The sequence below is a fragment of the Manacus vitellinus genome, unplaced genomic scaffold, assembly GCF_001715985.3.
Source record: "Manacus vitellinus isolate BGI_N305 unplaced genomic scaffold, ASM171598v3 scaffold_10_pilon, whole genome shotgun sequence".
Taxonomy (NCBI): Eukaryota; Metazoa; Chordata; class Aves; order Passeriformes; family Pipridae; genus Manacus; species Manacus vitellinus.
The window spans coordinates 252838-277442 of NW_021938838.1; the positions used below are offsets into that span (position 1 = coordinate 252838).

General features: G+C 39.7%; 1 protein-coding gene and 1 long non-coding RNA gene across 10 annotated transcripts in view; both read right to left on the bottom strand.

Moving 5' to 3' along the window:
• Positions 1 to 9033, bottom strand: part of ESRP2 (epithelial splicing regulatory protein 2) — a 42981-nt gene extending 33948 nt beyond the window's left edge. For 3 of the 9 annotated variants that reach the window (XM_018082290.2, XM_018082322.2, XM_018082302.2), the window contains exons 1-5: positions 8804 to 9029; positions 8361 to 8488; positions 6838 to 7301; positions 6457 to 6609; positions 5344 to 5472 (exon numbers count right to left, since the gene is read on the bottom strand). In XM_018082290.2, coding sequence (XP_017937779.1) covers positions 5344 to 5472; positions 6457 to 6591 — 264 coding nt within the window. In that variant the 5' untranslated portion in view covers positions 6592 to 6609; positions 6838 to 7301; positions 8361 to 8488; positions 8804 to 9029. Of the gene's footprint in view, positions 1 to 5343; positions 5473 to 6456; positions 6610 to 6829; positions 7302 to 8360; positions 8489 to 8803 lie in introns of all 9 variants that reach the window. The other 6 variants (XM_018082294.2, XM_018082283.2, XM_008933399.3 and 3 more) reach the window with 6 other exon arrangements.
• Positions 9034 to 9150: 117 nt separating this feature from the next.
• LOC108641346 overlaps positions 9151 to 24605 on the bottom strand; it is a 32657-nt gene continuing 17202 nt past the window's right edge. The window contains exons 4-7 of the long non-coding RNA XR_001921915.2: positions 18643 to 18768; positions 17352 to 17415; positions 9748 to 9829; positions 9151 to 9655 (exon numbers count right to left, since the gene is read on the bottom strand). This is a non-coding gene — a long non-coding RNA (uncharacterized LOC108641346). The remainder of the gene's footprint in view (positions 9656 to 9747; positions 9830 to 17351; positions 17416 to 18642; positions 18769 to 24605) is intronic.

Here is a 24605-nt window from a genome sequence, read left to right on the forward strand (position 1 = left end):
CTTTCCTGCAAAACCTAACAGAACAAAAATACTGCCAATAACAAATGCGTTCACATGATCTACATATGTATATTCATTTATACATATGTATAACATACATAACAGAGGAACTGTTTCTGCTATTAACTCTTCTCTGTTTCTGAGGGAGCAGATTTGAGTGTTTCAATAATAATGTCGTAGAAGCTGGGTAGCACTGAGGATTTGTAAATGAAAACATAGTTTACCTATACCATCAACAACAGAATTATAACTAAGTTTCTGAAATGAGAGTTAGCCATCCATTTTCAGTGCTAAAAAAAGACTCTGCTGTAGCAGCCTACAGCTACAGGAAGCATTAGCACATCTTTAATTCCTGACAGAAAATACTGATGATAGTCCAATATTAGGTATCAAACATAATTTATCTACAAAAATAGGAGGCTATTAGATGTCAATACATAATAAGAACTCCACATAAGGCTACATGCACACAGAACACTCAGCTCTCCTATAGGAGCAGGAGTTCATCACGTACCTGCCCTGACAACCTGAAGGCCACCTTGTGACTATCAGGAAATCCTCATCACTCACTGCTGATACCACACCAAGGCCAGTTTCACCACACAAACGGCTTGGTGGCCTGCATACCTTAAAATGTTCCTCTCCTTTCACCCCCACCTTAGTGCTAGGGCTGCCCTCAGAAAAACTACCTAATCTGCCACACTGTGCATCAAACAGAACTGCTGCAAACCAGACTGGTTTAACTCAGAACAGAGCCCTGCTCCAGTGCAACTTGTAGCCAGCCCCCCAAACTTTCGTATTGTCATAATGCAGGTGAGGTGAGTCCATGCAGCAGCACCCACCTAAGGGAAAGGTGCCACTCCAGTTTCCATCCAACTGCAGCGTGAGAACCCAGTGCGGGGGCAGAGACACCTTGAGCTGGTATCACCAAACATGTTGGGTCATGCAAACACAGCCAAGGGTGGAGTCTCATGGGACGTGAGCTTGGACAGCAAAGCAGCTTAGAAGCTCCCACCCCACCTGCTCATCTCAGTGATCCTGTTTATAGCACAGCTTCAAAAGAGTTTCACTGACACAACAAAAAGATCACTAAGTATGGTGTAGGGGCAGGAAAGAAGCAGCTTCACTGCTGAAGCCAAATCTTGTGAAACTACACCCCAAGTATTAGTTATAGAAAGAACAGCCTGTCTGGTAACACTTGCCAAAGGTTTGCCAAGCACCTGCTCCAGAACATCACAACTCAGACCCAGCAAATATTCCAAAATACAGACTCTGTTAAGGGTTTTATTGAGATGATGCAGTCACAAATAATCTGAAGTTGCAGAACCAATAATAAAATTAAATTATTTTTAAAAAAATCACCTTGCATTTTCCTTTTTTCTGCAGTTTGAAGATTGAAAGGTGTATTAAAAATATATTCCAAAAATCATTTTTGCAAAAAGAAGGTGTGACAGCTGGTAGGGGAGCCAAGAAAGCTTTCTGCTAGCATTTTGTGAAGAAGAGGCTGCAGAACAAGTTTCTCTTAAAAAAAAAAAGTTGTAACCGGTTTATCAGGTTAGAGGAATTCACTGGTTCTTCCACCTCTCCCCCCATCCCATTTGTTTCCAAATGCTCATTTAACCAGCTTGTTTCTTGCTGAATGTGTTGAAAATAAACTGCACCTGCAGCTCAGCTGGATGATCAATAGGCATCCAAACACACTTTAGAGAACTGGTAATTTGCTATCACCTGCTGAAATGGCAACCACTCTATTTTAAATTTGTGCATTGTTTAGGGGAGCGGGGGGAAGAAAAGGCCCAGCTTTGTCTTTCTCTATTTAAGAATATCAATCAAAATAATCATTCACATACTGGATTCAATGTACAGTGTGATGAAAGATCAGCAAGATTAGGACTGTGTTTTAAGCAAACTTTAATACTTAAATGTCAATCCATAGATGAAATCTGGATGCTTTCAACAGGTCCAAAAGCAAACCCAGCTCTCACTTGAGAACCTCTCCCTTTTTATGTGTATCGTTCAAAGTAAGGTGGTAATTACAGCTAAATACTTCAGACAGCTCTCCAAAATTATTAGCTTTTCCTAGACTTATCCTTTGTCAGGAGGACATGCAAATATTGCCTTGTAAAAGGAAAGTAACATGTCTTAAGGCAAGTCACACTGATTCAGCCAGGCTTTCTGTATGTGAAAAATTAAGAAATGCACAACACTTTCAACTTCGTATGCAATCTTTAACTTAGAACCCCCATGGCTAAAATCAGAGAAGCACATGAGGATGTCAGCTTTTTAATGACAAAGTAATGGGGCTGAGAGAAAGGCAAAGTTCATTTTGGTTTTGCTCTTTAAAAGCAAGCCTTCATTTCTGCAAGGTTTCAGAGAGCAACCGAAAATAATTGTTCCCCCTTAAAAGCTTGGAAATTGAGAAACTATAAAGCTACAGCAGCTAATTAGAAAAAACATAAGTAGTGTGCTAAATAAGCCAGCCCTTTGATTTGAGGATCTGAACAATGAAACCTAGCAAGACTGTAACAGTAATGCAGGAAGAAAACTCTTCCCCTTGGTGAGTGGTGTAGCTAATGCTTGTTTAGAGGCTTATGTCACAGGCTCAAGACAGCTCCAAATACACACTTAAACAAGAGATCTCCCACTTTGTTAAACAAAAATCCTCACATTTTTCTACTCAGTAGTATTCTGCAACTGCAATACATCTCATTCAGCAGCACTCAGTTCACCATTGCTGGTCCAACATCAGAGATAAGTTATTAATGCCATTTTGAACTAAATACTTCAAGCAGGCTGCTTCTAAAGGGCACACATTTTATGATTTCAGGTAATTATTTCCCCGATATTTGTATGTACTCACCTCCCCACCCAAAGCATAGCTATCACAACATTGCACATCACCTATCAGAAAAAACAGATGGATCCCAGAAATGCAGTAGTATCTATGGAATGAAATGCTTGTTACCCTGGACAAGTACAGTATTTAAAAACTTGCAGCAAAACACATAGAACATACACTGCAGCAAACATTGTGGTTGTTTGGGGGCACTGTGTTTCAGAACCTCACTTTGTAAAATTACACAGCAAAAACATACTGATGAGGAACCCTATTTTAGAATATTTCTTAAGACAAACTCAAGTAACAAGCTGTGTGAGATGTAACACTTGAAGAATATGAAGTACAATTGAAAACATACATCATTTGTGGAAGTGCTTTCTTAAAAGCAGAGTAAGGACCTAACCACAGGTTACAGGCCTTTGGCAGACTCCATCATTGCTGGAAAGTGAACTAAATAGCAAAAGAAGGCAGCTTTCTGTGGTCAGTGGAAAAACTCCAGACTCACAACAGCTGATCTACTGTTTACCAGCTCCCAATCACCGGATCAGAACCACAGGACGCTCGAGGCTGAGAGAGACCTCTGAAGCACAGATAAAAGTTGCAACAGGTTTGTGCTTAGTGATTCTCACTTCCCTCTAGATGTAGAGACTGGGAACCCAAGGCAAAAGCCAGAAGTAGGCACTGAAACTTTCATTTACATGACTGAGATATGTGCTAAAGTGAGTGATTTCCAGCTGCATCATCAATTTTCTACTACAATCCAAGCAAGGTGTGAAAAGCTAATTTCATATACTCTACAACATTATCTCAAATCAAGGTACCAGTCTACTTCCTTTTCCTCCTCCTTTTCAAACAACCACTTCACCACCCACCTGCACTTTTGCTAATCAAAATGCTTAACTGAGAAAGAAAAAAAAATCCATATATGTTGAGAATATAGAGGTTTTCTTTTTGCCACCATTGCAAGCAGGAGTTTGAATTAATTCTCTCCTAACTCCCAGAAGGAGTCAGGACACATAGAGGGGAAGCAGGAATAGTTTAAGTAAGGTGTGTTCCAGAAGACCTATGATGGAACTAGCCACATCACAACTGGCACCCAACAATTAACAGCAAAATCATTATTTAGTTGCATAGATATGCAAACAAAAAGGAAAAAAAATTGTTGTTTTTCAAGAGTCTCTACCCACCTACACACAAAGGTAGTATTTCCTTTTATTTGCTAAAGCAGACCCACCTACAGTGCAATTTACGGCAATAAGATACAATCTTTCATAAAGTATCGAGTATAATTAAAGTGTGTCTGTTATAAAGGTAAATAGAGTGTACTAAGCTAAGCTGTTCCAGATGTCTTTAGTGCAAGATCTGGGACAAGATCAAACCTGCAGCTGCACATTTTCTCAGGGGTTATTATAGAGCTTAAAAAAAAAAAAAATCACCCCTTGGTCTTGGGCTTCAGCAAAACCAGTGCAAGCAGAACAAATGCCACCTGCAGCTAATGCTGACAGATTCTAAGACACGTAAAAGTTACATCTTCAAAGACACTCACTACAAAGTGTAGTGTTAACCATTCCAGTATCAAAGAGGGTTTAGGACCAAGTCTGCCAAGTTACCTGTGTCACCAGAAGTTACAGCAACGTGAACCTGTTCTACTGCCTAAGCAAGTTTCTCGCTGAAACACACCTACGATGATTCAGACAAGGTGTGGAAAGCCAGGTTTATGTGTTACAGAAAAATGCACTATTGTATTTTTCCATTCAAGCACATTTTGTGTATAAAAAAGACAGTCAAAGCAAGCAAACTTTCAGGAACTGAGTATGTATACACTATTGGCATTTAATTATTATAAGTAACTGCGGTCTTCTTGAGATGTATCATACAAACTTACAGATTTACTGTCTTACTGGGACATTAAAGGAGCCAAAGAGCAAAATTACAGAAATCATAGGGAAAAAAAACTTTAATCACTTTATAATCCACTAATTAAGCTCATCTGGAAAAGAGTGATACACAAGTACAGCTGATGTTATATGAAAATACAGTTTTGAAGATTTCAACTAACTTTTAAAAATAACAAATGAGGAAAAAGTCAAGTTTTTAATACCCATGATAGCAGTGAACCTGTAGATTAAAACACACCACGTGAATTTTGAAACTTTGATTAGCATTGCTATATTAAGTAGTATCCTTACCAGCCTACTCTTTAAGGCTTAAGAGAAATTTAGGGTAAAAGTAGACCCATCAAAATAACCAGAAGTCAGATCTTCCAAGGACTTACAGCATCAGCTCAAATACTCTGGTATCACACAAAACTCTTTCAGAATTATGGGGTTCTCATTTCAAATGGTTCGGGTCCCTTTTGGGTTAGCTTTAAAACAAGCATGGAAACCCCCCTAGTGCGTTCAAAGTGAAAGGCAAAATTAAATCCTATCTCTATTTTCAAATCCGTTAAATCTGGTTGGCAGGTTTGCCCTGAAGAGCCCCTGCTCCCAAGGGCAGCACCTCACCTGTTGAAGAACCCGGTCCAGCGGTTCGGCTTTGCTCAGTCCCTCCGGCGTTAAGGCACTGACTTCGCGACACTGGTCACTTAAGTCCAAGTTGTCTGCTTTCACCAGGGATTTGTGTAGTGTCCCTACCTAAAAACATTTAAGAAATTATGGACAAAAATGAGGCCCAATGCCATGAGCTCTTTCAAAGGCCGCGCTGGGCCTGCAGAGCGGTCAGAGGGGTGCCGGGGCCGGGAGAGGTGCCGGGCCGGGAGAGTGCCGGGGCCGGGAGAGGTGCCGGGGGCCGGGAGAGGTGCCGGGGCCGCCCAAAAAGCCAGTTACAGCATTTGTCTGTTTCACAAATCGGCCCCGCTTCCTCTCCCTCCCACCCGCCACAGCCACACGCTCTGCTCTGGGGGGGCCGCGCCCGTTTCCGTGGGGTGCCTTTTGCAGTTAGCACCCATTTTCGCGGGAGTTGTTAATTGCAAAGGGAAGATCACTTAATGTTAAGGCAGTTTCGTTAATCTATTAAGGAAATTGATAGTCGTGTTTGTTTTATCAAAGCCCTTCATCTCTAGGGGGCTCTTGTCTATGATAGGGCTTTTGGGGGGGAAAGGAAACTGGGGATGACTTTTAGATCGGCCTAAGAATTAAAATAACTCAATAGTCTCTTAAAAGCTATCCAAATATTGGTTAAAAAGAAAGAAGGAAAGAAAGAAAAGGCTCCCGCAGCAGGCCGCAAAGGGTCCAGTGGTTACCGTGAGCCCGCTCCCAGGGAAGCGTGCGTGCTTGGAGCCACCCGGGGCAGCTTTTTGTTTTAAAGCTTCGGAAGTCCGTAGACATCCTCGAAGCTACACACGTTTTAAGGCGGACGGGGCAGCGAGGGGTGGGAAGCGACCAAACTTTCTTTAAAAGTTACTTCTTCCCTTCAGACGGAACAAAAAGGACCTTCCGGAGTGTGAGCCCCGGGCAGGGACTGACCCCCGGGCACGACCCCCGGGCACGGCCCCCGCCCTCCCCTCCCTCGGTGCATTTGTGAAAGGAACAAACGGCTCCGGGCAGGCGGCGAGGGCCGGGGCAGCCCCCTCGCCCCGTGCCCGGGGAACGCGCCCTCGGCCCGGATCGAAGCCATACCTTCTTGCTGTGTAGATCCACAACTTGCCACACCAAGAGAATTAGTTCCCTCTCATCCGAACCCAGTTTAGCCCCATATGCACCAGCTGTTGCCCCAAACAACACCACCAAAGAGTCACTGTGCGAAGCCGTCATGACCACAGGGGGAAACAACTACAATCAAAAGCAGAGGTCAAAAAAAAAAGAGAGAAAAAAAAAAAAGAAAGACACACTGACAAACAAAACAAAAAAAAACCCACAAGGCTCACCCCCAACCTCCAAGTAATCAAAGGGGAAAGGAGCAAACGAGGAGTCACAATATCAAGAGGAAAGAAAGAGCTATTTAAGGAGGTAGGGTGTTCGAGGAAAAAAAACATGGAGAAAGCAAGCTCACATCTCTACCTGTTCCCGGTGCTCTCCTTCCCGGGGCTGATTGGGAGGTGGAATTAGCAAGCTGTGGGTTTCTTTCCCTCTGACATCATGGCAGAAGCTCAGCCTAGCCCTGGTGGTTTTTTTTTCCTCTCCTTTTTTTTTTTTCTTCCCCTTCCCCTCTCCTGAGTTACCTGCCCTTGGTGCAGCTCATGTGACTCTAGTCAATCTCCCAAAGGGACAAGGCCATTGGGCCTCTGAAAAAGGTGTAGGAGGGACGGAGGGAGAATCAACGCCTGGTTAATCTGGCCTGATTGGTTTTTGAGGGAGATCAGAGGAGAACTCCCTTTCTCTCTTTAATTCTGCCCGCAGGAAGTGCCTCTACCTGCTTTCAGTTTTGCGGGCTCCTGCCCGGCGCAGGCAACGCGCGCTCCGGCCCCTCGTGCGGGGGATCCGGGGCTCTGAGCACTCACACCCGGCCCCTTTCCTCGGCAAATCTGAGGAATACACGCGTAGAGTTGCTAAAACACAATTTATGACTTAGCATTGAAATCCTCGAAACAGAAGTCTCTACCTGCTCCTAATTAATTTCCTTTTGTGCGCGTTGCTACGTGTGTATCCAGCGGCCCATGCCAACGTTAATGTGTAATAAAGGTGTAGTATTCTACAAGGATTTTAAGGGATATTACAGACAGAAAGTACTTTGTATTTTAGGCCCTATTCTCTAGTTTGTAAGGGGGGTCCTAGGAAAATATTTTTTGTTTGTTTTGAGAGAGTGTATGTAGGAAGTTTTGCAAAACAGCAATATAAAGTCCTGCGTTTTCTACCCTACAACTGCTCAGTAAGGAACCAGCTCCTGTGTATTAACTGCAGACCAAGCTGGACAGCTTCTCTCTCTCGTTTCACACGTGAGAATCCACAATGGGAAATCATCACCCAGTTTAGCTGCTACAAAAACACTGCTAAGCATTTCTGCTCGGCGGCAGCAGCAGTAATATTTGTAACATTGCAGACTGAGACAATTTTCAGAGGTATTGTCAAACTCAAATTTATTTTAAAGCAGAAAAGAAAATGAAAATGCCTCTGAACTGTTTCAACAGTTATTATTTTTCCTATTGCCACCACTGAGGAGCTACTAACGATTTTTAAGGGCCAGGTGCTGCTAGTTAGACTAGTAATAATATTTCTTTTGCTTAATTAAATCTTCAGTTTGTACTCCAATATTAGTGTTGTGTTGAAATACAGTTTTCACTGAATGAAAAATCATGCTGCTATTTAGCTACTAATGTCTATCATGGGAAAATGCAGAGTTGGACATTTAACTGAATAGCTGATAGCTTTAATTAGTAAATCACATTTTCTCATCTTCTTTTAACATGCTAATTTTATAATTGGTTAATTATAACAGTTATTGTGGACCTCCTTCAGCAAACACTGATTCACATGCTAACACCATCAGTAAGACTAATTCCATTTATTTCAATGAAAATAAACTACATTTCAAGGATGATGTCTCACGTGAAGTACCTTAGAAGTTATGTATTAGAAGCATTTACCTGACAGAGGCCATGCAGGAAACTCTGCAGTGCACAGGTGTATCTCACTGAACATTACAAGACAGTTGTTAAACACCTCTCAGCTGTTGTCTCTGCACCTCACATGTGCAGCTGCCTGAGAAGCAATTCTGAAGATATTTCATTGGTACAGAAAGGGCAAATTCCCAAACACTCAGAGATGAAAACTTTAATCTGCAATATGTATTTATATACTCAAATGTTTTCAGCATTATATTTTCTGGCACTGCTGAATTTATGCAACAGCTATATTTTCCTCTGTCAATACATTTCTAGAAGTCGTCAGTAGAATAAAAACCCACTTATATTCTTTTTGGTTACTTATATCCTTTGGATACAGTGGTAATGAAATAACATAGCAGCCTGATCATTGAGCATGGGATGCTTCTTATCCCCAAAGTCTGTAATAAGAACCATAACAATACCTTGACTGCAGGTGTGAGAACTGTTCCTCTTACCCCGAGCTGTTCCCCTCCTCCCAGCCACACTTATCTCGTGGGGTGCTGGAGGGGAGGCAGTGTTTATACACAGACCTGAAAACACAGATTTTACCTGCAGCTTTGTTCACAGAAAAAAATGTCCCCATCTGTTGCAATTTAGCTGCTTCATGAGGGTGTCATTTTGTAGCCCTAATGTGTATTTCACAAATAATGGGATTATAATGAGCAGATTTCTATAGAAGATCATGCCCATGATAAATTCTTGGCCAGGCTGACAGATATGATCCCAGGCTCCAGTGAACTGGCACAGAGAATGCCAGTACATACGTACTTGTCTTTTAGGATCTATCGGAAAGAAAAAGTATTGTAATTCACTTAGAGCAACATAGATTAAAGAAGTCCTCCTCAGATCAGTGTCAAAGACCCTTGAAATCTTATTTGAAATCTATGCATGGTATCAAGGCTAGTGAGCTCAAAAGCTTCCATATTTTTCACAATTAAATTAGATCATCTCATAAAATGTAGCCCCTCTTCCAAAAAAACCCATCTGGTTTCTACTATCTTGATTCACATAATTCTACTGTTATTAATTTATCTAAACTATTCTAGCTAAATGAACTTCAAACATATTCTAAAATGTTTAAAAGAAAAATTTAAATAAATGCTGGCCTTCCTGGGATATCAAACATTTTAAAATATCAGATTAGGGTTTCTCATTCACCTTCTATCCACAGCCTTCCATCTCCCTGCCCTGAGTTATACATCTCTGCAATGATATTAAAAAATCTGAAGGAATGACATTGCCTGTCTCCACAGAACAGTAACAGGATCCACTTCCTGAAAAACATGTGGGGTAAGCCCTTGTACAGTGAGCATAGCAAAGTTAATTTGTAACCAAGATCTTGCTGAAATAAAGAGTTATTGCTCACCTTTAGCTTTAATCCTGGCAGGCGTATTTGTACAGGTACTTGTTTGTAGGCTCCATACAAGGATAACCTCTCATAAATGTAACTGGGTGGAGAATAAAAGTTTTAAAGATGGACATTCATTGTTATGCAAGCTTAGTACTGTAGATATTTTGTTTGTTTCTTATTAATCAAGCAACTAAGACTAGAAAATAGATCACAGATCACATGACAACACTGAGCAAACTCATTAAATGCATTGTGAGTGCAATGGCTAAATCTTGGATAAATCTAGTTGCTTTTCATTCTTAAATACACACTACACTGTTTCATGAGATGAGGAGAGGAGTGGAAAGGAGGAAAGGGGAGGAAAAAGACCACCACCTCTTTTACCTATATTACATTATTATTAAAAATTCCTGTGGACTCAATGTCCTAATCACTGAAGCCCTTTTGTTAAAGCCGAATATGAAACTTGGAGACATGGGATCTGGAGTAATATCCTAGATGCTTTCAGATCTACAGAAATACTTCAATTACCTTTCAGGGAAGCTAAAAGTCAATCTTCTGTTCCAAACTTGTATGATATTGAGAAGTTATTTGTCCTCATGAATATTTTACTCATCAGTTAAAAGGAAAAAAATATGATGTTTAACCCTGAGACATGCCCTGAGAAAAGTGAATTAACTTTGAAGATGGATCTGACTTCAAAATTGGCTGTGCTGGCAGGGCAGAGAGTTTGGACCCAAAGACGTCCAGAGCTCTCTTCTAGATGAATTTTTTTTGTGATTCTGAGAAACAGAGATACTAAATAAAATATGGAGCCCTGGTGTTTATCTGCACAATAGGGGTAGTAGTAAACTCTCTGCATGCCTCAGCAGCTCCACAGTGAACTGGCACAGGAAGTAAAAGATCTGTGAGTGATCTGTAAGCAAATGTGAGAAGACATTTAGACTTCATATCAACTCAGTCCTTGGCTCCTGGGTTGGATTATAAGCAACTGCAGCAATATTTTCTGAAGGAGGAGCTTACTGTAACTCCTGAAACATAAACCCATATGTAAAATATTTTCTGGCATCCTTTCTTCAACAGCAAATGAGTGGGAAAAGGCATGGGAGAAACTGCTTAACAGTGTTCTTTGATTCCTGTCTAGATATTTGGAGAGATCTGATTTTTTTGGTCTGACAGGTAGGTCTGTCATTCTTACAGTGTAATGTAGAAGCCTTGAAATAATTTCCATCAAGATATCCACAGAAGCTTGGCAATATGCAAAAGTGCTTCAGAAAGGTGGTTTGATGGATTACTACCTTGCAGATACTAACACCATCAAGCCATACTGAAAGTATTGACTTATATTCCTGTATCATTTGGAATTAAATTTCTATTGACTTAAAGGTAAATTAAAACATAAAACTTGTGACTAGACAAATAAAAATGGAATTACTTCCCCTATTATTTTACATAGCTTCTCTCCTTTATGGGATGAATCAATCTAGTGTTTTAATCCTACAAAGGTTTTATACATGCTCAGCTCCCATTGGATATAGGTGTGTGCTGTTTAGCCAAATTTCTCTGGATTACAGGTATCAGGCTTTTCAAAATCTATGCATTTACTTTTCTACCAGATTTATGGACAGATCAAACATGCATGCATAGTAGTGTCTCTTATAAATATTACTATAGATTTACATTAAAGTTAACAGTTTCTAACAAAGATACAATGAATTTCCATTTTTTTGATTGGAAATAATGCTGTCCTTCAAATAAGTTACTAGACGGTTTTCTGGAATTAGAATAATTGAAATGATTCCTGATGAGGACCTCTGCAAGTCCTGTCCAACACTGTGCCCACAGTTGGACTATTGCCAGCAGTAGATTGACCCAGCCAGGATTTTGTTCTGCTGTGTCTTGAAAACCCCCATGGATGACCTGTTCCAGTGCTGCACTACATTGCTGAGGAGAAACTTTCTCCCAGTTGCCAATCTGATCTGACTGTCAAATTTTTAAATAATTCTCTGCAACTAGTTGAGACAGGATTGTTAAGCTGTGGTAAATTAGACAAGCCATGTGATACAATTTCTGTTACCTAATGAGATGAATATGCAAGTGCTTCCTGACCCTTTCAGTCTACCTTACCTGTGATTAAAACTTGACTTTGCGTGAAGCTTTATTGCCCCTATAATCTGTCTAAATAAATTTTCATTGCAATTGGTTACTTTTTTTACTTGTCTCAGGTGTAATATGAAAATGGAAATTCAATGGAAAATATTGTTATTGTGGCAGGTTTTTAAGCAAATAGATATTCAGCCTTAAATCAAAACACTTCTATTACTGACACATCCTCTCTTTGTCCATTGAAAGGATATAGCATTTTACAAGACTGTCAGTGCAGCAACATAACCAACAGTAAAAAATTTGCTTTTTAATAATAAGACTAATCTAGTGAGTTGTTTGTTGCATAAGCTATAACGGAAAAAAGCTCTGCTATCACCATCCCTGCCACCATCACTATCACCCCAGTGAAAAGAGTAAATACATAAATTGGTAACACAACCTACTGCAATACAAAATGCTGTCTGTTATTCACTAGTATTTACATACAATTAAGTAGCATCATCTTCTTACTCGAAAGCAATAAGATTTAAAATTATTTCACGTGTCTAAAGTTCAACAGGATAAAATTATATCCTCTTGTGAAAAGATCAAGAGGTTGACTCATCATAATGAAAAATGAGAATGACCTGATGTCTACATGAGGCATGTAATTTGGGCCATTTTATACTTTATATTTAACAGATCAACTCAGAGACTTCCAGTCACAGGAGTAGCAGGACAGGTAACTCAGTAGTCCTTTAACTGTTTAGAAAAGGATTTTTGCACTACTCCTTCATATCCTCCTTCAATGGCTCAATGATATTCAGCCCATTGTATTCCCACACGGAAATGCACTCCCACTGCACAGCTAGAAAGTTCTCAGAAGTTCACTAAAACACAAAATCACTGATGTTTTACAGTGAGACAGCTACAGCCATCTGTTACATTGGACATCTAACTCCAGTCACCTTGTATGGAAACAGGAAAACAGACAACATGAAAAATGTAAATGCCATTATCTACATCAAAGGATCTGCAGGCTCTACATCACTCCCATTTACTGAGAGTTGGTACTCAATGCTGCAATACAGTAATGATGAAAGAATGGATCAGTAAGCAAATACAAAGGACTGTATACTGGAAGTCCAAACTACTCCATGGAAAACAACTATATAAATTACACAATTAATGATGAATTTATGCACGTTACATTTTCTCAAGCTTAACTGACAATTGACCTCATGACATTATCTTGGCAGAAATTATGAATCTCTGGCTATTTATTCACATTGTACCACAAGCTCTCAGCTGACACATAAAACCTTCATAAAAAAGGAGGGTGTGTTCCTATAATATTTCATTCCCATTTGATTTAGCTGCTCTGACATTTAACCTGTTTCTTCATTAGGATTTAATTAAACTTATTGTACATACAGATATGCTAATACACATCTTTTTCTCACCACAGGATAAACAGAAGTAAAATATAAATGCAAAATTTAAGCAAAACCTAAACACCTGTTGAAGTACTTAATTTTAAAAACATTTCATCAGAGTATTGTATAATAAATTGATGAATGCAATTATATGCATCCAAAATAGACATGACAGGACCTATCATTCAATGATTTCCTGATCTTCCATCTTGATTATCTTTATTTTGCTCCACTTCACTTCTACCACCAACTGTTACATCCCTAGGATCTGACAGGGGAATTTCAAACACACTCTGGGTCCTATTCTGTCCCATTAAAAGGATGGAATGATCTCCTCAAAGAAGCAGGCCTCTGATACAACTTTTCTTTGTATTTCTCTTTTCACTGTCTTTTTCTTGAAAGTACCTGATCTTTCAAAAGTCTTGTCTGACTTGTTACTACCAGACTCTAGAAGAACTATTATGCCAATTTCTAGGAAGATTAGATGAGTTTATTTTCTACTCTGCCATTTGTAGCTTGACAAGACAACTACAGTTTTTGCAAAGATATCTCATTTTTTTCTAGAGCACCTCTACATGTAATTGCTTGCATGCAAGACTCGAGTTTACACTGAACTGTATTTTACAGTTACAGTCACACCAGTAGAATCATCAGATTCTCACTCAGATATATTCCCTTGTTCCATTCAACAAATCCTCTCCTCACTTTGAGCTCTGAGCGTGCTTGACCAAAGATCTTTCTCCCTTTTGCCTGATGTTCACCTCATATGCTGTGGAGTGTACAGTGGAAGGAAGACAGAAGCAGTGTCCTTACAGACACACCTGGCTGACACAAGAGAGCCATACAGGTTCTTGAGAAGAAACATTCTCAAAGAAACATATTGTACAGTCAGTAACTGTATTCAGACAGAAAGAAGACAGATTATTCCCTTTGGCATACTGCAGAAATTTTAAATTTAAGATGCCATATGATTCACTCAGTGCATTTATCACTTAATAGCTGCAGAATCGCTTTATAAACAGATAATAACTAAGCACATGGCAAGCAGGTGCAATTCCCTTCCTAATAAGTTGGAGTTGTGATAATATACTGTGACAGAGCTGTTTCATAAGTGCCAGTACTACCTCACCCCCTTTCCAAAACCCTCTGCTCATGTGGCACACCCTTGTTTGACAGGAAATATCACCTTGTGTTCAGTCGTTCCTTGTTTTCCTCAAGTAATTATTTCAACCACACTGTGACATCCTTAACATAGTAAGATTTTGCCTTTTCTAGGTTCAAAGATATGGTGGTGAGGAAAAGAAAAAGAGCCCTGGGGCAGACACAAGAGAAAGTGGCCTGGCACATTCTGGGAGTGTCCACCAGTGACTAAAGTGAATGTACTGATAAAGCTCTGGATGAAGTAGTTGTCTGGGACATAACTTTAACTCCTCCTTTCCATACTCTAGTGCTTTGCTTTGTGTGAGCAGGGAGTCTGAGGAGTCCAATCTACTCCCTCATTATTTTTCAGATAAATAAAATCCTAGTATTCACTATAAGCAAATATATCCCCACTGAGGAAATGGGAATAGTTAGAAGTTGGTTGAGGCTGCCACATATGACAAACTGTGTTCTAAAGCTGTAGGTTTCATAATGAACTCTGTTTGACATAAATATAAATTTCAGGCATTCCTTGTTCATCCAACTTCAGCTACTCATTCTCATCCCATCTTTGGCTTATTGGACCCTCTGATTCTTCAGCACTACTATTTGTGGGGTTCCACTCTGAATCAATACTTGATATTTTGATGTATTCCTTAAGGTGGACTCATTCCCTCATTTGGTTCAGTGGTTGGTTCCACAAAGAGTTATCCTGGCAAAGCAAGACAGTGACTCATGGGCCAACAAGAGGGGCACTTCTGTCTCACAGTCTGGTGGATCCATGGCTTTGGGGCACAGCAGGCTCTCCTGGGGCAGCTACTGCCCAACTCCTGCAGCTGTCACTGAGGGCAATCAGGCTGTGATCACTGATGAGTCACGATGGGCAGCATTTTACACCTACTTTGTACAGACATAAAACCTAAGATGTGAGATCAGATCTTTCTGTCTCTTAAAAACGCCAGATTACTGCCTATCTATGCAGGAATCCCTGTCAGAGAGTATATCTATAGTAGCCTTTTGCAGTGTAGATTGCTGGAGAAGGGAATACTGTCTATAAATTAAATTCTTGCCAGTTAGATCAAAGTACCAGCAATCTGCTTTGCCTCGTGCAAGAGTAGAACTTTTCCTGGTCGGCTTCTGGCAAGAACACATAACTTCTCCTGGGAAAGACAAGGCAAAAGGACTCAATAATAAAGGGTGGAGATTTTCAGGATTATGGGTTCTGCTCCGTATCTCTCAGTGTAAGATGAGCCATTCTGTACAGGGTAATGTGATTTTAAAGAAATTATACAGGGTTTTTCTTCTTATTTAATACTATATTTGTAATACGTTAATGTGTAAATGTCTCTTTTTCTCACAACATGTCCTACAAAAGTTACCTTTAAAAACATTTTCTATTCTGCATTGGTATCAAAAGCATGAGACTTATAAATCCAAACCTTGTGAACTTGTTTGGTTTAGGGGAACAAGGTGGAGCCCACCACCTTCAATCAAAGATTAGCTGCTTTAATCAAAGAGATGTGAACAGCTTGCATTCTCAGCTTTTGATTTCCACAAAGCCTGTTTGTTTTACTTAAGGCTAGTTTACCACGCCCCTGCTACCAGGGAATTGCTGGGGAGCTAAGCCACACCTTTAGGAACATACTCAGCACTTCCTGCTCAGTGTAGCCTTAAAAGCAGTCTCCTATACTCCAGAGAGATAACTGGAGGTTAAAAAACCCAAACATCTACATCTTAAGATCTCGGCTGGCTGGCAAAGCCAGTGCACGTCATCTGTCTTTGTGCTCTTGGTAAATAGTTCACACAAGGTCTTGGGAAGTGTTTACCAGAGAGGCATCTTTCAAAAGTGTTCCATGCTTAGGAGGCTGATAATACCTTTCCTCCCCTTTCATCCCTTTGGATCCAGCGCTTCCATTGGTGGTGCTTTGTGACTAGAAGAAAATGAATTGGTGGGTTCCTCTCAAATCCCTCAGGGCTGATATGTTTGCTGTAGGCTGACTGGTAGCTCCAGCAGAGAGGATAAGGTTTCATTATTTGTAAAATATGTAAACAACCTTCTCAGTGCTCTGAGGCAGCATCATGGTATAATTGTTAGATCACTTGTACCCTCCTTTTTCTGCTTCATCTGTAATTTAAATTACTATATCAAAAGATTTCCCAGTCCCAATGGTGATCAGTATTTGCATAAATCTCAGGGAGTTGTGTTTGTTGCTTGGGTTTTTTACTACAATATGCTTAAAGAAACAATTTTTAAACACACACACACACACACACACACACACACACATTCAGTACTATAAGAAAACACAAAGCACAGAACTCACTGCTGAAACTTCAGCTACCTAAAAATGCCTAATGCACACCTAACATTAGTACCAGGGACCATCATTCCCACAGCTTCACAGATTTCCCCTTTTACCCTTCTCTCTGATTCAAGATATAAAACTATCTTTTGATTTATTGTCACTGCATACTGCAAATGGGACTTCAGGTTACCACTAAGTATTTCTTACAGGTTTTGTGACATACTCCAAATGACAGTAGCTTCTAAGGCTTGAGTGGACAGTAAGGCTGATTAATAAGACATGGTTACTAGCACAGCAGTGAGGTGGAGTAGGAGTGAGTAATTGTATTCTGTTGGAACTTATTCAGAATCCTCCAGCTCATGGGCATGAAAGTGTTTTGTAATCACAGCAATTAAAAGAAAAGACAGAAAATTAATAGCATTTTTGTATAAGTTTCCTTCATAAATTCTATAAAGAGGAAAGTATTTACAGGTAACTATAGAAAGTTAAAAATTTGGAATCAGTTACTCTACTGTTAGTTTTGCTTTTCTGAGAAGGAGTCCTGCAGTACACATTAGAATGATGTGGACTCAAAGGCAGTGGGAAGGGATACATGTCAAGAATTACAACTTGGTTGCACAGGCCTAAAAGAAGTACAGGAGACAACAAATACCTTTGAGGATGCCTCTTCATTGCTTCTAAGGACCAGCAGTCTCCATAGCAGTGACAGTATATTACTGGGGGGCAGAGAAGGAGGTTGTGAGCAAATACATAATGAAACAAAACTAGTGGGTGTAAAATACCCCCGTTTCATCAGTTTGCACAGTCTATCTATAGCAGTAACCAAAGCCCCATTACACAAACAGCCTGGGCAACTGGGGTGGAGGAATGTATTCCACAGCTCTGCAGAGATTTCTCATGAGGCAATACCCTTCTACTGGGATTAGTTGCCTTACTCAAGACTAGGCTCAGAGGGATTTACAAAACCACTGTATACACTCCCTCCGAGTCATACAGTAACTTCTTCATTGTTGTGTGGACAATAAGCTCCATAAGATAGACATGTTTTTTTCTCTCCTGTAGAAGAGAAAACATCCCTTTCTTAAAAAAAATCCTAAGGAATGGGTATATGTGGATTAAGCAGGCAGGATTACACGTCTCAGCTGAAAAAAAATAGTGTATGACAACTGACATGAAGTGTTAAGTCCCTTTCAGGAAAAGGGATAATTAAGGCAACAGTTCTGCAAGTCAGGTCCACAGTTTCTGGTTCTTGGCCAACAAATATTCATTGTCAAGTACTGCTATTTAATATAAAATGTGCTTTTCAGTCTTTGTTTGCCTTTCCACAATACAATAAAGGCTAGATGACAAAAAAACATGAATCACATTTTAACAGGGAACTTGGCTTGGCATTGGGCATGATGGTTTGTGTAAGGCCTTAGGAATACTGAAATAAAGGATATATATTGGAATGCTCCTAAACTCATAAAGTCACGGTTGCTACCTTTATTTTTAATATGAAACAAGAAAAGGTATGTATCAAGATATTGTAATGTATCAAGAAAGATTAGTATGGGGATGATACATTGAAGAGTTTATTGGATCCACTGTCCTTAAGTGAGACAAAACACAGTAATTTCAAGAGCATTGTTTACACATGAAGGAAAAATCAGAAGTCAAGGATCTATTTGTTTAATTTCTTTAGCCCTTTAGAGGATAAAGACATTACTGCTTGAACTGCTTCAGTGAATTCGACATCAGATTTCAAAGAATCAAAATCTAAAGGTTCAGTTTCCCAATCTGTTCCCTAGATAAAAATACATCTTATTTAAAACAAGGTAAAGTTAAAGTTTGAATAGTAAGCTCATCAAAAGACCCGATCCCATATTATAGACAAATATGCATGTATATCTACATGCACATATACATAACTCCTTTGTTATACATTCTTTTTCATTCCTCACCTTTCTGTTCCCTCAGAGTTTTCAAGTTTGGGCCAAAAGGGAGATACTTGATCTGTTCCTTTTTAGCATCTCTGACTTCCGTAATTTTCCTTTAGTTTCAATTTTTCTATGCTTTCTCTCAAGTATCTGAAAATGCAGAATATTAGCTGAGTATGTAGCAACACAGAATGATCAAATGTCTGTAGAGATCACAAGTTTCCCACACTAGTATTACAAGCATAAATCGAATACATATTTCACACATAATTCACAACACTCACTACTGTCTCCCCCTGCCCCCAGCAAAAGGAAAGGACACTTCAAAGAAAAACTGCCTTGACAGTGTGAATTCACATCTGCTGTAAGGCCATGGTACACTTCATTTCACATTTGATTTGAATGTGACTTGCTCCCTTTTCTACCAGCAGTACACACAACCTTTTTGGGGAATGACTGCCTAGGAGAGACATGCTCCTTCCACAGAAATGATTCTTTAGGATGCCTTTCCTCCACCCCTCCCAGCAGTGCCTTCATGTTTAAGCAGCTTCACTCTGAAGTTACTATACCTATGCAACTGTTGCTCATTGTGTAGCTCTTAATAACTGCTTTTCATCTGGATAATGCTGCTGTCACGTACTCTGCATAAGGCTACACCTTAAAAACCTAATAAAATGAAGTTCATGTCAGAACAGCAAGAACTACTTCTGAACTGCTTGACTGAAAGCAATTTTTTTTCAAATGTTTGTTATGAAGAACAAGTACTGCATGGGAGGGGTGTAGAGTCACTTCTCTTTTTTTTCCTCATTACTCCTTCCTCTGTGGAAGGAATTTTTTCCCCATTACTCCTTCCTCCTTCCTACACATGCCACCATATGGCCACAGTTGCAGTCCATGTGTCTCAGCCTGATATTCTTGATACAAGAAAAGGCATGGCTGGCAGAATTCTCTGTGAGGATTCAGAAACTCAGGATATCTGCTCACACTTGAAAATAGCATTAAATTGTATTTTAGCCACAATTCAAAAGACATCTCAACAGAGCCTTTGGAAGGGGATGAGGATATGCTATGATTGATTAAGAACACAGAAAACAATCCTGTGTATTTCAAATCAACTCCAATGGCAGCTTTAGACCGAGGCTGGATCATGACTGAATTTTTCTCAGGGCATGCAAAGATTCCAAATGTGATGTAAACCACACTCCTGCAAAAGCTCTTGTATTTCTTAGCATTCACACAGTTTCTCAAGAGGTTTCATTGGGACATGACAGATGTTAGTTGTGAATGCAACATCCATCACAGAGTTAACTTCTTGTATTCAAATTTAACTACTGCTTCCTGCTAACCAAACTCAATAAAAGTCAGCAAATAAAAGACTCCAGTGGGCCTTGTAAAAACTCATTTACTAATCCTGAATAGAACATGGGTGAATTCCTGTTAAAAGTTAAAGCAAAACCTTTATTGCCATTATTTTGATATCAATTAGCTATATTGTACTTCCTGGACTCTGGATCCATTCCAAATAAAGAATGCAGTGCTAGTGTTATATTCCATGGATCCAGCTCCTTTGCACCATTCCGGTGCATTTCATTCCACCACGGTAACTGTGCAGCGATTGCAGGTTTCAAGGACATTTGTAATATTTGCCTTCATTTTCATTTTGAGCATTTCAAAACTGTGTCTTTTGCCCGTGGCTAAAGGGTAGAATTATATGAATGGACCAGAACTGCCATTTAACCTGCAGAAGGTGCCACACTGGCTCTGGGACCAGTGCAGGATGCTCTAGATGCTGCACTGGTTGGGCCATGGAACTACAAGCCTGTTGTATGAGGTGCTCTGGAAGATGACAGGGCAGGCACAGCAGGGCTCTGCAGCCCCTGCCCCACCTTCCAATCAAATGCTTAGTGCTAGCAACTGAAGCAACAGCCCACACTGAACTTAGTCCTGTGTACTCATCCAAAAATTAATCCTAACTTGTACGTTGTTCAGGAAATAGCAGAAGTAACATTAAGCTGCACCTCAACTACTTTTATGGTTGGACCACTGTGCTGATCAAACACCAGTCAGATTTACAAAGTCAGTCTTATATGACTAACTACATGTGAAGTTAGTCTTGCTTTTGTTTGTTATAAAAGAAATCTTGCTCACAGTTGCACAACATCCTTTGCCTTCTCTTTCTCTTTGCTTTCTTCAGCTTAATTCTCATAATTCTCCTTAATGTCTTGGGAAGATGACAGTCAAATGTTACTCAATGATTAGACTTTTCCCTTTCCCCCAGATTTGTGTGTTCTTTGGGCCAATTTGAATTTTTTACCCTGGAGAAGAATATCAAAACAAGTAGCTGTATCTAAAATGTACAGTAGGCATGTTCAAACAGTAATAAGTCTCACACTTCTTTTGCACTACAAAGAAAACCACAGGATAATAAACACATCCAATTTTAAATATAAAATATGTATGTTTATATACATATAATAATGACATGTGGGAATCTGATACAAGACTTTCATAATATAGAGGTGATGGATAGAAGCCTCAAAGAGCCCATGGATATTCTTTCCCTTTCCCTTTTTAAACAGGCATTTTTCTTTACAGCCCACCCAGAATTAGGTCGCCATTGAAAATGGTGCATGATACACCCAGGGCAAGAGGACAAACATACTCCTCTTGCAGTTGCACTGCTGTAGAGTTTGTTTCTATGAGGTAGAAGGACAAAAAGAATATTTCAATTTGTTAGAAAATAAAAAAATCTGAGTATTTTACTTGAATTATCATTAAAAAAAGGAAAATTTACAGTCCATACGAACATTCAGCAGTTGCAGCATCTGTTAATAGAAACACTCCATCTTGTACTTAAATGGTAAATGTCCATTTATTTGCTCAGTTTAGCTTTCATCATTACTACACTAAACCCTAGAGCTGAGTAGGAACAGCATCCTCTGCTGGAACATTTGCCATGATGTAGATCACGGTAGTCAAGCTGTGATCCAGAAGGAAAACACAATTCACAACTTAGCTCTCCTGTGGCCTACACATAATAATTTTTCACATTTTGTCTGACTTGTAACTAGCTAACACATAACTGTGTTCTCAGAGTTGGTCTAGCGGAAGCATTTCAAAGATCTATTCGGCTTTAGGGTAAGGAAAACATTTCCAGACCTGCTACAGACCAACAGGTCATGTGTGACAGCATCTTCAACAGCCTCAGCAACACTGCTAAGAGAATGCAGGACTAGGGTGTATGAAACTGGGACATTCATAGGAAGCCGATACACTGCTCTGCCACTTTTCATCTTGGTGGGCATGACATGATGAGATTACTGCAAAACTGGCTGAGGGTATTAAAATCTCTCTGTATTTGATTTAATTGCATTGTAGTACCAAGAGAAATTCTTAAAACCTTAATACTGAGATGATACCTAAGTCTAAAACTTCAATGATTTGGACAGTTATCAGACAACAGGCTCACATGACCACCTGGAAATCTGAATTGAATTGTGAACTTAAACTCTGTTCAGAAAAATCTTAAATATGACACATGCCTTTTCAGGCAAAATTTCCAAACATAATTTTTGAAGTTAAATAGTGCAGCTAAGCTGGTTTGACAGCTCCCTACTGCCAGGAATGGGAGGTCCTTCTTGTTTCTCCACACTTCTTTTTCCCAGCTTCATGTATCCCACCTCTTTGTACCTGCCACAGTTGTGGTCAGACTTCAGCTCAGCCAATGCAATTTGTTAATCCACCAGTAAAACACGTTTTAATCAGCAGCCAGGCTGACTTAGTTCTACAGAGTCTGTTCCTGCCAGAGCCTACATAAATAGATGGGTTCACAGTCAGGAGTGAGAGCAGAGTCTCCTTTCAGCAAACCCTAAGACTGGCCAAAGCCATGATGCAACCCCTTTCTCATTACTCACACACTGTAAAAAGCTGGGCTTGTGTTTGTGACCAGGAGTTCAGAACTTGTTTTGGCAAGTAAAATTTTCAGGGAATTTTCAGAAGCCTTGACTCCCCAACTTTCCTTTAGCTAAATAAAGTTGCAGTTTTCACAACTTTTTTCTTTTTGACAGTTGGTTGGGGCCAGAAATGCCATTTTAACTACAAACTGCTTTAGCAAGTACTGCCGTGAAGAGGAATGAACACAATGTCATGCCCTTATAGGGTCCTTCAAACAAATAATTTAGTATGGGAGTAAAGCAAGGACAGACTTCCTTAAGGAAATTCCTTAACTAAAGTGTTATGACCTACATCGTAATCAGTTTAGTATAGACCATATTGATTTAAAGACCTAACAGTAATTTACTTCAGATGCATGTACAGAAGGAGACAAAACAATAAAACAAGAATAAACAGTAAGCAGCCAAATTCTTCATTAGTTAATGGGTCACGCACTCATAGCTACTTAACAGGATTTTGAAATACCCACAGCAACTCTTTCAGCCCAAGGGTCTTTCAAATTACTTCTGGAATTTTACATTTTTCAAATCTTTTGAGAGTGGTAGCTAGAGCACAAATGAAGGAAAGAGCTGAAGAAAAAGAATAGTACAGCACTATGCTTAATTTTTTTATACCATCAATGCCTGAGAAAGAAATTGATCTTGAACGAGAATGTCAGCACTTCTTTCCCAGAATATCACAAAAACCTGATGGTATGAAGGACAGATCTTTTCAACATATCAGATGTACAAGCACATGTATTTTGAGTGTTGTCCTCAGGTAGGTCTGAACATACACCTATAGCAGGATGCACAGACATACACTTTGAACAGTTGCCTTTTTTTAAGTATAATTTTAGTTTGCTATGAAATTATTCAGGTTGTTAAGAAAGGACTCTTTATGGCAGGAATAGTCCTTTTATAAACATCCTGTCCCTATTTGTTAACCAGCTTTGCTCATGAATAAATACCATGCAGCTTTTTTCTTCCTCATCCCCACCTTTTAAGAACAAAAGCAGCCTCAGGCCATCGAGTCTTCCCCATCACCTCTTAATCTCTGGGAAACAGCTTCTTTCTCAATTGTTGTTGCTTAACCAATGCAACATTTAACGCCGCAGATGAATCAGCACTGAGCTACTAGTAACCTTCTGACTACTGATGCTTCAGCTCCACCATACCAAATTTACTAATGAATGAGTCAGGACTCAGGTGAGCTCCATTTTGGGAGGTCATTCCAGAGCCAACACTTGTTGTGATACTTTCTGATCTCGCCTCCCTCTGACTCTGTTCCTAGATTCTGCTACATGCAATTAATTTCTGTGATGTAGTGTATTCTGATTTTCAGGACCCGTGACATCTATATGGGGTTTGTTCTTATTTGTCAGGCCCTAGATGATGCTTTGAAGTTTAGGGATTCAGGGTTTAGTACAATACCTGCAGTGATTCTCTGTATGACCTTACTAAAGATCAAAAGGATGTATTCTGTTGGTCGAGCTATTGAAGAGACAGCAATTCCAGTGAACAGAAAGTTTCTCTTTCTCATCTGAACTAAACAAGAAACTCCAGTGTATTATGGAGACAAAAGGACAGATTTGTTATGAACCCTTTCCTCAACAACATGCATATGTATTTATATATACACATATATTTTAAAACGTAAATTATGTAAGTATTTATACACATACACTTTTTTTCTCCCAAGCAGTTATTCAGAAGGGTGGACAAGGATGAAATCCCTTGATATTTTAGGTGGAGTTCTAAATTGCTCCTGTGCACAACTTTTCTTTTTTTCCACCCCTCAATTTCATCGAGCAGAATGGCCAATATGTAATAGAAATAGCATCAGTCAGCAAGATCTTGTCTTCAACTGTTAACACTTTTAATGAGCAAATAAAATGACCTAGAAATCAAAAAAGAACCCGTCCCCCCTTTTTTTTAACTCCTATTCTTGTACCTCCCCATATCCCATTCAGGAAGAACACGTTGTGTTTTCGGTAACTGCTCCATTAACGCTTCTCTTCAGTCCCCACACGACCGCAGCCCCCTCCTCCGGGC